General features: G+C 40.3%; 1 protein-coding gene across 1 annotated transcript; it reads right to left on the reverse strand.

Annotated features, from left to right (window-relative positions):
- Positions 1-2,579: 2,579 nt before the first annotated feature.
- Positions 2,580-11,671, reverse strand: LOC136048516 (NELL2-interacting cell ontogeny regulator 1-like). The gene is made up of 4 exons (XM_065736167.1): positions 11,590-11,671; positions 9,436-9,580; positions 7,858-7,946; positions 2,580-3,257 (listed from the first exon to the last, which is right to left on the reverse strand). The coding sequence occupies exons 2-4, from the start codon at positions 9,560-9,562 to the stop codon at positions 3,186-3,188; spliced, it is 288 nt and encodes a 95-aa protein (XP_065592239.1). The 5' UTR covers positions 9,563-9,580; positions 11,590-11,671; the 3' UTR covers positions 2,580-3,185.
- Positions 11,672-12,021: the final 350 nt, after the last annotated feature.

Raw genomic sequence — 12,021 nt, forward strand, 5'->3', positions numbered from 1 at the left:
ACTGGCACGTAGGACATATAGTTTACCCAAGAAGGGTAAGAAGAACTATAATTTGGTTTTTACATCATATATAAAACATATTTCAAATGTGCAATATACTGACTGACAAGTGGTATTTAAATATTCAGATCTTCAGCATGAGACTGAAGTGTAGTTATATTCAGTGCTGCTAGTTGAAACCAAGTACTTTTTATGAACTGGATGCTTTATTACACTGTAGATGTAGTTCAGGGAGAATTCAAGGTACATGTATTTCCACATTTACCACATGGATGATTCATCTTTAGATGGGGAAGAGAAATAACCCAACAAGTTTCAGAGTAATACCATTAATTAGATCTTTCTCAGATGGGTATCTTTTTAGGTTGTGGGTTACAGTTCAACAGACACTTCACAAACAACTGACACTTTACAGAGGAGAAATACAACTCTGCAGCTTTTTGTTTGTTTGTTTTAAGCCGCTTCCTAACATTTGAGTGCACTGAAAACACTGTTTTCCCAACTCTCCATAACACTACAAACTTATAGTTGGAATGGAGGCTGGAGCAAGGTTATAGAATATTTACATGGAGATTAAACTGCAAACCAATGCTTAAAGATAAATACTTGTTTGAAACTAGAGCAACAGTCCAGCTTATTTTACTTTGTGGATTGTGTAAGTTCACAACACCTGAAGGTGTGATGGCCACTATCCAGTGCTGCAAATAATTTCTTCCAAACAGCTTTCAGTGTGGTCCCAAAACAATATACAGCCATGTAATGTACCAGTAAAGGGAAAGAAACAGGACATGGTGAACAGTGAGAAGCCCACATGCATGCTCTGATGGCTCTGTCAAATGTATATGAAACAGTAGTTTGGATTTAAAAGGGATCTTTGGGCTTTGATTAAATTCTTGTAGAGTGCACAGTGGTGGTATTAAGTGTAACAAGAAGAGGTCAGTCTGTTTGTACTAATTCTTTCTAGCCCCCAAACTTCAATTTCTCACGGCAAGATCATAGGGCAGGGAAAGGAAGTGAGGCAGGACCAGGTTTATGTAATATGAAGGAGACTTTAGTATCTGAGTAACTGTATAGTTACTTCTTGGCAGTAGGCAAATGGTCTGCAGTGCTATTTCCTTCCTTACAAAAAGGAAACGTTACTCCTGCTTCAGAGCAGTTTCTGTGATGTACTGGGCTGCAGAAAAACAGGCACTCTCTTACTTAAGGAGGAAGGTTTGTGTTATGAATTTAGGAAGCACAGTTCATTCCTACATGTAAGGACAACTGCAGCAGATCACGCCACAGTTCATTCTAAGGCCAGTATCTTATTGTTGGCAGTATTTATTTTTAGGGAAGTATAAAGCCAGGGTGATGGTGTCTTCCTAATTAAATAGTAACAACTTATGGTTCAGCTGGTATTTTTGTATTTAATGGTCTGCAGTGGAGTTTTCAGGCTTGAGTCTGAACATCAGCTTTTTGGACTTGTACAGATATTTTAAATAGCAACATCCTTTAGTGAGGACTTCTGTGACTTAAACATGCAGTGGGTTATGAGAGTCATTCTTCTATTTGCTCTGACTGCCACCAGCTGGTTTCAATTTGCTGCTCCCCTCTTTTTTTGAAGGGGCAGCAAGCAGTCATTCTTGGGACACTCATGATTTTGTAAACTGCTGTCATCTCCTTCTTGTCCAGACTGAAGATATTTTGTTTCCTGGTTTTACAGTATTCTTCTGCCCTGTGAAAGTAGTCTTATCTCTTGCCACTGTCACATTAAACCTGAGCACACATACAGAATTCTGAATTTGTGTGAAATCTGAGATTTGTTTATTTGCCCAGAACAGATATTCTGGTTGCCGAGTGTAATTTCTAGACCTTCTTGACAATCCTTTTTTATAGCCATGTGCCATGTTAGTAGTTTTCTACTCTTCTGCTTTTATGATGGTTTTGAACAAGAAATAATGGGGGACAGTTGTTCAACTAAATTGAAATAGACAAGGTAGGTTGTGAAGAAGCATACAGCAATTACCATGAGGAAGTTCCTGGTTCTGAAGGATCTTCTGCAGACTGAAAGGGATCTCTAATTTTTTTTTCAGGTTCTGAACGAAAGAATGAGAAAGTTATTCCCTTCCCCCCACCTACAGACTGGGAGTGAGATGTCAGTGTTACTCAGTCCACAGTAGAATGCCACACACTGCTCCTGCAGGGCTTTTAGATGGATCTCAAGGAATGCCACATCTGAGGAGTGTCAGTCCCACCACCCACATCTGCAGCAACTCACATTCCCTGTCATCAGGATGGGGAGCCAGGGGTTCACCAAGAAATTCCTGGGCTTAGAGAGCAAGCAATGTCAGTCTGGAAGGAAGGGCAAAGGTTTCACTGGAGAGGAGCAAGCAGGAGAATAAAGCCAATCTAGGACAAGATGGAAGACCTGACTGCAGCAAAAAAAAAAATCTGAAAAGCTGTTCTGTTCTAACCAGAATCAGCTGAAGTCCTCTAAAGGCAGCATTACTCCTGGCAGAGAAGTATTTGCATCTCCTCCCTTATCTACTTGCAGTAAAGTCCACCAGTTTAGTTAGAGAGGTAAGGTCACAGGCAGGAGGGTAAGAAATTAAATACTTTAATTAAAGACAATAACACTCTTGCACAGGATGCCAGAAATTCAGCACTAACATATTAACTGTATTGGTCTAAGCACAGCAGACATGTACCTCCTCATAATGCATGCCTCTTTAGAGCCAACATGATGTCTGAACATGGTCACAGTGTAAGCAACAAACAGGATTTCCATCACCTTTAATGTACTGGCAAAGCCTACAGAGACCATAACTACTTGTCTCCATATAATTGGGTAAGTTGTCACAGAGATATGGTCTAACATGTTAGAGACCAAAACCAGCTGTGAATGTCTCTACAGCATTGTTGGCTCTATTTATCCTGTGGGTTACACTTGGACAACTCTGATTCAAAAATCAAAGTAGGCAAATTTTTTCCCCACTCTAACACCAAGTAGCAGATTTACTGACCTGAGTCCTTACTGGCAATGCAGTGAGGTGAAAAGAGAGGGCTATTTAAAAACCAGCAAACAGAACAGACATACAAGATGCAACAACAGGATTTACATGCTTGCAACATTAACTCCAAAAAGCTGTTTTATACAGCTGCATTTTAAAAGCCACTGAACAGGTGAAACAGTTGGCCTTCTGGATTCAGTTCAGCAGACTTGCAGTTACACAGTCACACAGATTTCTCTTTTCCACCTGAAGAAGCAGTGTTTCTGTCTGTAAGAGGAAGGGAAAAAAGAAACACCAAAAATGAGATGTCAGCTCTGTACAACCAATTAGTCTTGAAGAAAAGACATTTCAGAACAGAAGTAAAACTTTGGAATTAGTTGTATGAGGCTTAGCATAACAATCAGATATTGATAACAATTAGATATTGCTTTCTGGCTTCAAAATAATTTAACTTCTGCATGATTAATTAGCCTACAAACATGGCAGCACTTCACGTGATATGAAGAAATTCAGCCTGGTGCCCATTTATTTTTTTCATGTTAGCACATTCAGTGTGTATATATATATATATGAGTGCTGCTATTCCTGTCTTCTGTACAGTCTTATTCCAGTGTGCGCAACTGTATAAGCTATGAGGTTAATGAGGGACTTAAGAAAAACACAAAAACCTACCAGGAATTTTCTTTTCTTATAAACAAGCTCAAAAAATTAAATGTAGAACATTGCAGTCTGGTGTAACTACTGAAAGTCGCACAGAGAAAGCGAGGTACAGTTTACCTGTTTCAACTTCTCCTGTTTCATTACTGTTATAGCTAACATGCTGTTAACCTAAAAAAGACAATAGGTGCTGACTTAGCATGTGGAAATATAGTTAAAACATGCAATGGGATTGCAGGGTTCATTAAAGAAGGCAGTCTCATGCTTGAAAGAAGTCCCTCTGCCTAAACCAAAAGCCCTTCCTGCAGGGGTTTCTGGAGCAGCAAGGGTGGACAGGGAACTTCCCTGAGCAAGGTATGATCTGAAATGCCTGCACCTGTACAGGAGAGAGCTAAGATACCAGGGAATGGACAGCACAGCTGCACAAAGAATCCTCTCTAGTACACACATGCTTTGCTTTTTGTCTGTGTTGGGGAATGTGTGGTGTCAATGGATGTGTGATGGAGCACAGTGCTGCCTGACAGCAAGATCATATCCTCATCTGTTATATGCAGTCATCTCTGTCTATCATGAGCTGAAGCTTTATCTGGAAATCAGTCTGATCCAAAAGAGCACTTCTTCCCTACTGCTATGGGACAAATTAGCTGTGCAAAGTCCACCTACCAAATTAGTAGTTACTAGTGTAAGCAGTTACACAAAAAGGGGCACTATAAAGACTATCAGATCTAAGTGCTAATGAAACCTGCCCTTCACCTGCCTTTCTTGTGATTTCGGTATCAGATGGGATGGCCACATGATCGAAGACTATTTTTTAAAAGTTACGATATCTACTGATCAGCTACAGTCACTGAGAAGAGCTGTGCTAAACCACTCCACTTAAAGCCTGCCTTCCCATTACAGGAAGAGGCATCTACTGGGAGGGTCTATTTCCTAGCTGACAAATCACTCAACACAGCCCTGTGGTATTATCTTCAGATATCACTTGATCATTTCAGCTACCCTTCAAAACTGAAAAGATCTGATTAGGCCTTGCTAATTACCTGAAAGATACTCAATCACCACCTTCTAACCATCTCCTCAACATCTTTTGCTGTGGTTTGAGTAAGGGAAGCTAACAGCTTCAGAGAAAAGCCTCGAGGCTGCTTACCATCTTGTATCTCTTTAATAACATTTCCAAGCTTTGTTTTTACTTTCACAGGTGCATCTTACTTAATGGGCTTTGAATGTTCCAAATAACCACTGACAGTTTAGAAAGAAATAAAGAACAGAATGAATGACACTAAGTATATCTTTACTGACTGTTTTGTGAGCATGATTATAAAGTAATTTTCACAGAGATGTGTTATTATCCCCTTGGTAGGTTAAAGCACATCAAAGAAACATGAAAAACAGGGCAGGGCTCAGGCTCTCAGCCTACAAAAAGCTGGTAAGATCTAGCTTGGAAAAAAAAACTGTTTAAAGTTTGTAATGCAATAGCCACTGCTCAGCTCTGGAAAAACTGTGGAATTTTGGAAGTGTTCATAGTGCAGATACAGTGGATTGTGAAGCCCATGGACTAGATTTGTTTTATGGGAGCTGTTTTATTGGTTTTATTGCCTGCTTGCTGCTGGCCTCTCTCTTGAGCAACTTGCAGATGCAGCAGGGGGCTGGCTGTATGCTACTGGAGTTGTTTTGATGGTAGCAGCAGTACAAGAGCCCTCTCTTAGTTTGGGATCAGAACTACACCTGCCAGATTTGGTTATTAAGTGGAAAAATCAGTTATTCCCAGAAAAGATTCCTCAGAGCTGTTTATTGCAGTTGAAACAATTAATCCAGCCTGCTCCAAGGAGCCAGCAGCAACAAAAGGGGTGGAAAGCAGCATGTGCAAGGGGACAAACGAATCTGGTACCTGCACAGGTAGCAGCCAGCTTCTCAGAGGTGGTTTGTGACCCTTCTCTCATTGCGTGAGGAAAATGCATCTAATCCACCAATCAGTAAGTGATCATCACTCCAGTGTAGGTTATAAGCATTCCTTGTCTCATAACAAGAACACGATATAGCTTATGACCTCCATAAAAAGTTGTGTGACCTATGCTGGAGTCATTCTGTTTTGTTAGACACCATGCAGATCAACATGGGGCCAAATTAAGTGAGAAAACTCTGGTCTGTGCAATAAAAGTACAGTGTTTCCACTGTGCAGAACTGCAGAGTGAGATTTGCAGGAGGAAATTAATGGGAATTTCCTCTCTGAGCTTTTGGGAATCCCTCCCCCTCCAACACAGTTAGAAGCTGTTTAGTCATCAACTAAAATTCTTGCCTGCAAAGAAAAAAGAATTTTTCAAGGAAATGAGCATCTCCAGCAGGAATATTAACAAAGGGCATTGTATTTTCAGGACATAAAAATCTGCCCTATTCAGCAGCAAAACAGATCAAGACAGTCAAACATAAACTTTAAATATGCCTGAAAGTAATTGTCTTAAAGTACTCAATTTGCATCAAATTGGGCTGCAGCAGAATAATAAACCTAAGAATTGAAACACCATAGGCAGGATTTCTGTGATCCAAGTAGTCCTCAAATATTAAGTATTTCTATGTCTTTTGAAAAATTCCTTCCTAACTGGAATAGGCCTGTTCTATCCAGAGGCACTGAAGGAATTCAATATGGATTCAATTATTTGGATTTGAAAGTGGTAAGAAGGTGATAGATTTGTAGTGAGAATGTATCATGGAGATTCTTTTTCAGGCTTGCTGTCAAATCTACAACTATGAAACAACCACAGAATATTCCTTTCCAACAGAACCTTTTTTGTAACCTGGTTTCCATTCCTTGGCTGTCTTTTATTTTTATTTGTAAATAGTAAAATACAGTTGCTGTTTTTGGGGCTTACATGCTCAGTCCTCATTATTAGCTTTCAGCTTTGGATATCTGTATTTTACGAAGTTTCACTCTTAACATCCAGTCTGTAGGTACCATAAAGGTCACTGCCATAGCCACACATCCAGAGAAGATTTTAGTACTCCAGATATTTTTTGAATCAAGATTTAGAAATTCTAGCAAAAAGTTTTGAACAGAAGTAGTTGTGATAGAGACACTTTTCAGCACAATCTGAATCTCTTATTTTTGCTGTATACAGCACTCTGCAGATGTGTTCATTAACATGATTTCTTCATGAAAGAGCCCAAAATACCTTTGACCTGTAAGTATTGTACAGACTTTGTTTAACTGTAAATCCACTACATACTAATTTAGTTCTGCTCAGTTGTTGTTTTGTTTTTTTTTTAGTATGTCACAATCCATCTTTATTCCTACAGTGGTGTTTTCAACATGCACTCTGCTTGGAGTTACTTCAAAGTATTCTTCAGAAATGTCAGTTTGCAGGCTCTGAACTGTGAATGACCTTGACTGTAGATTAGAATCACAAAGAAGTTTAAATGCCTTCTGCTGAAAAACCTGTGCAAGGTGCAGATACAGCACTTCACCTAAAGGGTACATGGGAGGTAGGGGAAAAGATACCTGACCAAGCCTCTGCTACCTGACAGCAGCTGGGATGCAGCTCATCACTGCAGGCTTGCAGTAGCAAGATGCAACTTCTCTCACAGAAGGGGGATATCAACCTTGGCAAATTCTCCACACTGTCTACAGGCCAAGCAAGTTCTGTTTTTAATGCTGTTCTAACTTGCAGCATGCTCCATCTTTATAGAATCCTAGCAATGTGAAAAAAGAGAACATCTATGAGATGTTTCCTCCCTTAGCCTCTCTCCAGGGACAGAAACATGTTCAATAGCATATTCTATTTTAGTGTGATTTCTTGTTTGAGCTGACTCTCTCCTTTTGGGCAGGAAGTATGATGTTCTGAGCTTACTCCCTCTAACATAAAAATTAAGGTGTGCACTCCATATTTGGAATAAGAATTGCAGTACTAATGGCTCTAATTTGTCCAAGAGAAGGATAGAGAGCTTAGGTCAGTTCACTCTTTACTAAGTTCCCTAGTTTCTCTGATAACCCAACTGAGAATTCCACAGGTTACTACCTAGAGAAGTGAAATACAGTCACACAGCATCACATTAGAAGAGGGGACATTACAACCAACTGATAGTGTACTGTGCAAAATCCATCCACCTTATCTACTTCTATTGACAGCATTTTGTTCCATAATGAAATACAGAATCAAAGCAAGAAACAAACAAACAAAAAAAGCCACAACCAAAAAGAAGTTGAACGTTTCCTTACCCGTGTATCTAGATTATATGCTGTTTTCTTTAAATCCTGCAGAGCCCTCTGCATGAACTCGAATGCATGGCAATCAACACAGGGACGGCCTAGGAGAGCATTTAGCAGAGAATACAGCATGAAGTACTAAGCAGGAGGAATGAACAGTGATTTTGAGCACTGACCCTGACCACATATTCAACCCCATCTTCTCCAGAACTCTCTCTAAAACCACGATCTTGTTTCCCAGGAGAATTCTGTCTCCTAATCTCACAAACTTAAACTTAAAACACAAAGCTAATGGAATATAATTGAGATGATTATCACTAAGATAGATCACTTTAACTCCAACTTTGAATACCATACAGCTTTGCAGAAAGCTAGTGAAGCAAGCAGCAGATAAACACAATGCCCTATCATTAGAGGGCATTACTGATATGCAGAACAGATGCATTGTGGAATAATTGTACTATTTAAGGTATCTAGATAATCCACACTTAAGGTCACAAGGCTTGCTTTGCCTTGATCATCGTACCACAAAGCTGCCCTATAACAAACAACAACAGTACAGAGACTAAACACAGACATGATAAGATGTCTTAGAATTATGAGGCTCTACATACACTTTTTATTTGCTTCTTTGTCAGCTTTACAGGAAACACTGGGCAAGTGAGTTACTCTGAGCACAGGCTTAGTACCTCTTTGAAGTCTGGTAAAGAAGGGAGGATAAAACCTTGAGTGAGGTTGGAATATCCTGCAGTGTCTGTCAGCCTATTTTGCAAACAGATGCTATTTCACTGCTTATAACATGCCTGTGATGAATTGCAGTAGGAGCCTCCAGCTCATGACCTGTGTGCTAACCAGCAGAGGGGGATCCTGCCTGCACGGAGAAAAGGAGTTTGCCCTATTCTTCAACTGACTAGTTATAATACAAAAAAATGAAGGCTAGAGGGAAGAAATAAACATAGATTAAAAACTCTCTCTCACCGTTAAACCATGAATCAACCTCAGTGTTAACATATATATACCAGATAAAAGGAGAGAACAGCACTTTCCACATAAACAGCTTGATGAATGGACCTGCCATTATGTTTATGACAAACTCAGTACAGGTTAGCAAAGGAGGCTTAGGTGGTTGAAAGTTGCAAGGCTGACAGTTGACAAGTTGTGCTTTCTTGACAACTTCACTGTGAAGTTTTAATATAAGAACTTCTAACTTTACCAAGGGTGAAACATAAAATGAAAGTCAGCATCAGTTGAAATAAGCAAGTCTCAAGAACATATCTGAAAAGTAAAGATAGTGATTCATGGCATAGAAAAGACTAACACAGTGAAAGGGCTGTACAAAATCAGAAGTGCAGAACACTGCTGAATTTCAGGTGTAAGCAAAAGAGCAATAGGCAGGAGACAAGGGTAAGAGACTAGAGAGCCTTGGATGAAGAAGGAGAACAGCACATACTTTCTGCTCACAGTTTTAAAACAATGCAAACAAGAAACTTCCAGAACAGTTTGAATTATTTGGACAACCTTCCATAACGTGGTGCCTTGCAACATTAAAACTACAGTACAAGCTGTAAGGGAGAGCTGTCTGGTACATACTTTCAGCTGGTATGGCTGTTCCTGCTTCTTGTTCAGATCTAGCAGGCTCCATGAGAAGTAGTGCAGCCACAAAAACTAAAGGAACCGTAAGGACCAGTCTTCTCAGAAAGCAGGGTAGCAGCATCATGGGAACGGGTGCTTCTCTCTTTAGAAAGAGACAGACACAAGTCAGGGAGGATCACCACAAATACAAGGCTCTTGTTACAAAGAACTTTATGTTCCTGATGGCTAAAGCACTGGCAGTTCTCCTCTGACAGAACACAAACAAACAAAAACTAATAAAAAAAAAGTAATTGGAAGATCTATAGCACAGACAGAAGTTCTCTATACTTTTCCAGCGTTGCATATAAAACCCAACTGGGAATGTCCCTAGTTGTGAAGAAGTCCAGAAGACCCTGGTTTTGGTTTCATGTGAAAGCCAGGATGCCAGCAACTTTGCCCGCTCTGTGACTTCAGCCTTTTTCCTAACTACACAGTCAGAGACCAGAACATGAATCTGGACTGTTGGTTTGCTGTTAGACCATGAGACCAACCTTGTAAGGATTTTTTTTTTCAGCTGGCTGAAATTGACCTGAACTTCAAAATGAGATTTCTGCCCACTGGCTAGCTTTATTGATATACCATCTTTTTAAAACTACAGTTAATCACTATCATTAGCTACCCACCACACTGATCATAAAAACTTACTCCAGTGTTAAAGCAGTTGAAGGAAAATAATTCTGTTAAATCTCTCCAAATTCATAGGTAGAGTGGTAAACACAATCGGAACTCTTTGAACCTCTGTTTCCCTTTCCAATCTGAGCTTCAGATAATCTGCACTCATCTACTTGCTCCTGAACATCACAGCCAGGCCACACCATGTCCTGAAGTCAGGTGTGATCTGGTACTGCAACATCCACATCAAGAGGAAACAAGAACCTTGGACTGGCTCAAGCTGCAACTGCCTGTTAGAGATTTCAATCACAATCCTCAAGCATCTTTGCAAATAAGATGATCCTTAATTCAGCCTGTACGTTCAAAGAAAAGAATCAAATAAGATTGTAACAACATAATACAATCTACATGAAGTACTTCTTTAGCTAAGTGCAGGAAAGCAGGACAATAGGCCATTTCTTCCTGATTTTTAAGTAGGTACCTACTAAACAGAAGATGCTGCATATGAACATCAAGTGCAGGTGTGCTGAACGCAGGAGAGCAGCATCTCCTGAGTAGCCTATATTTCACATTTGGAAGTGCAATAGGAGACAGAAAGGGAAAGGTTTTCCCCGACTTGTCACAAATATAGAATTGAACAAGTCTAGTCTTAGATACATGCCAAGTCACTGTTTCAGACACAGCTAATCTGAAGCTGCAAATTCTGTACAAACACTTGCAGCCTGTGCAAACCAGCAATTTATCGAGGAAAGGTGCAGGGTTACACACATCCCCTTCCTGTTCACCTCAATCTAAATGTAGGATCAGAGGATGGCTCAGAAGAAAGACACACATATAGAGTAATAAACATATCTGTGCCCATACCAAGTAATACATCTGATAACTTCTGTTGCCCCAGAACAGGGTATCCTATTTCACCCACTATTTAGAAGCAATCTGCTGTGACCCTTTTTCTTATTTCTACAATCCTTAAAATAAAGGGATTAAAATCTTAACAAGTGGATTGGTTATTCCATTTTAATTAACAATGAGCTGAGATCAGAGCAAGTATAATCAAAGGCACCAGGGTTTGCAACAGGATGCAGCAGTGTTTCCAGGTAGCAGTACATCAGGACAGTATCAACCTGTTTCCAAAGCACCTAATGCAGAAGCCTGCTGGTCAGGGAAGGCTGTTCTCATAGTCAACTCTCAGTGCTAGAGAGGTTAAAAAACAAGGCAGACAGACAGCTCAAGTTTTCTTCAGTTTCTTACACAGTGCCCACCCCAGCCTCATGAGCCGTGTTGGCAAATAATTGCACCCTGAGTGCAGCAGTCACCTCAGGCCACATCTAACAACTGCCTCTCTGTAATTCTATGGGAATTTGCTATCTGTGAGGAATAATCACGACAGGCTTCCAGGGTGCTGCCTCTCTGCAGTGTAGCCAGGAACAAAGACACGTGCACAGTCCTCTTTGTAAGAGAAAAGTCACCCCCTCCAATAAAGGAAAAAAATATCAGTACCTGATCTCTCTCTCGTCTTTGTGGTGGTCTCTTTGAAATGGCCGCTGCAAACTGCTAACAGAACAAGTGCAGCTTCTCTGAGCATGTGCAACTGTCTCTTTTTAACCTTCCCTGAAAGAGGTTATTACTATGGGGAGATTTCTACCATGGCAACAATGCAGAACACTGCAGCACAGAGCACAGATTTAAAGAGGAACAGGCTGTGTCTCCCAGGTCTGGGGAAGAATGTTTCTGCTTTGGCATGGGAGTCCCAACAGTGACTTACCTGCTGTGGGTATGGTTTTTAAAGCCAGGCCATTTGAATCATCTTACTTCAGTTCACTGAATAGTCTTCCCCCAGTCTGCTCAGATGGATGCAGTGCCTAATTCAAGCAATGTGCTCCCTCGTGCCTGAAAATAATCATGACAAATTACACCTCCTTTATGGGAAAC

The sequence above is a fragment of the Cyrtonyx montezumae genome, unplaced genomic scaffold, assembly GCF_038088225.1.
Source record: "Cyrtonyx montezumae isolate F1298 unplaced genomic scaffold, pur_monq_1.0 scaffold_2, whole genome shotgun sequence".
Classification (NCBI taxonomy): domain Eukaryota; kingdom Metazoa; phylum Chordata; class Aves; order Galliformes; family Odontophoridae; genus Cyrtonyx; species Cyrtonyx montezumae.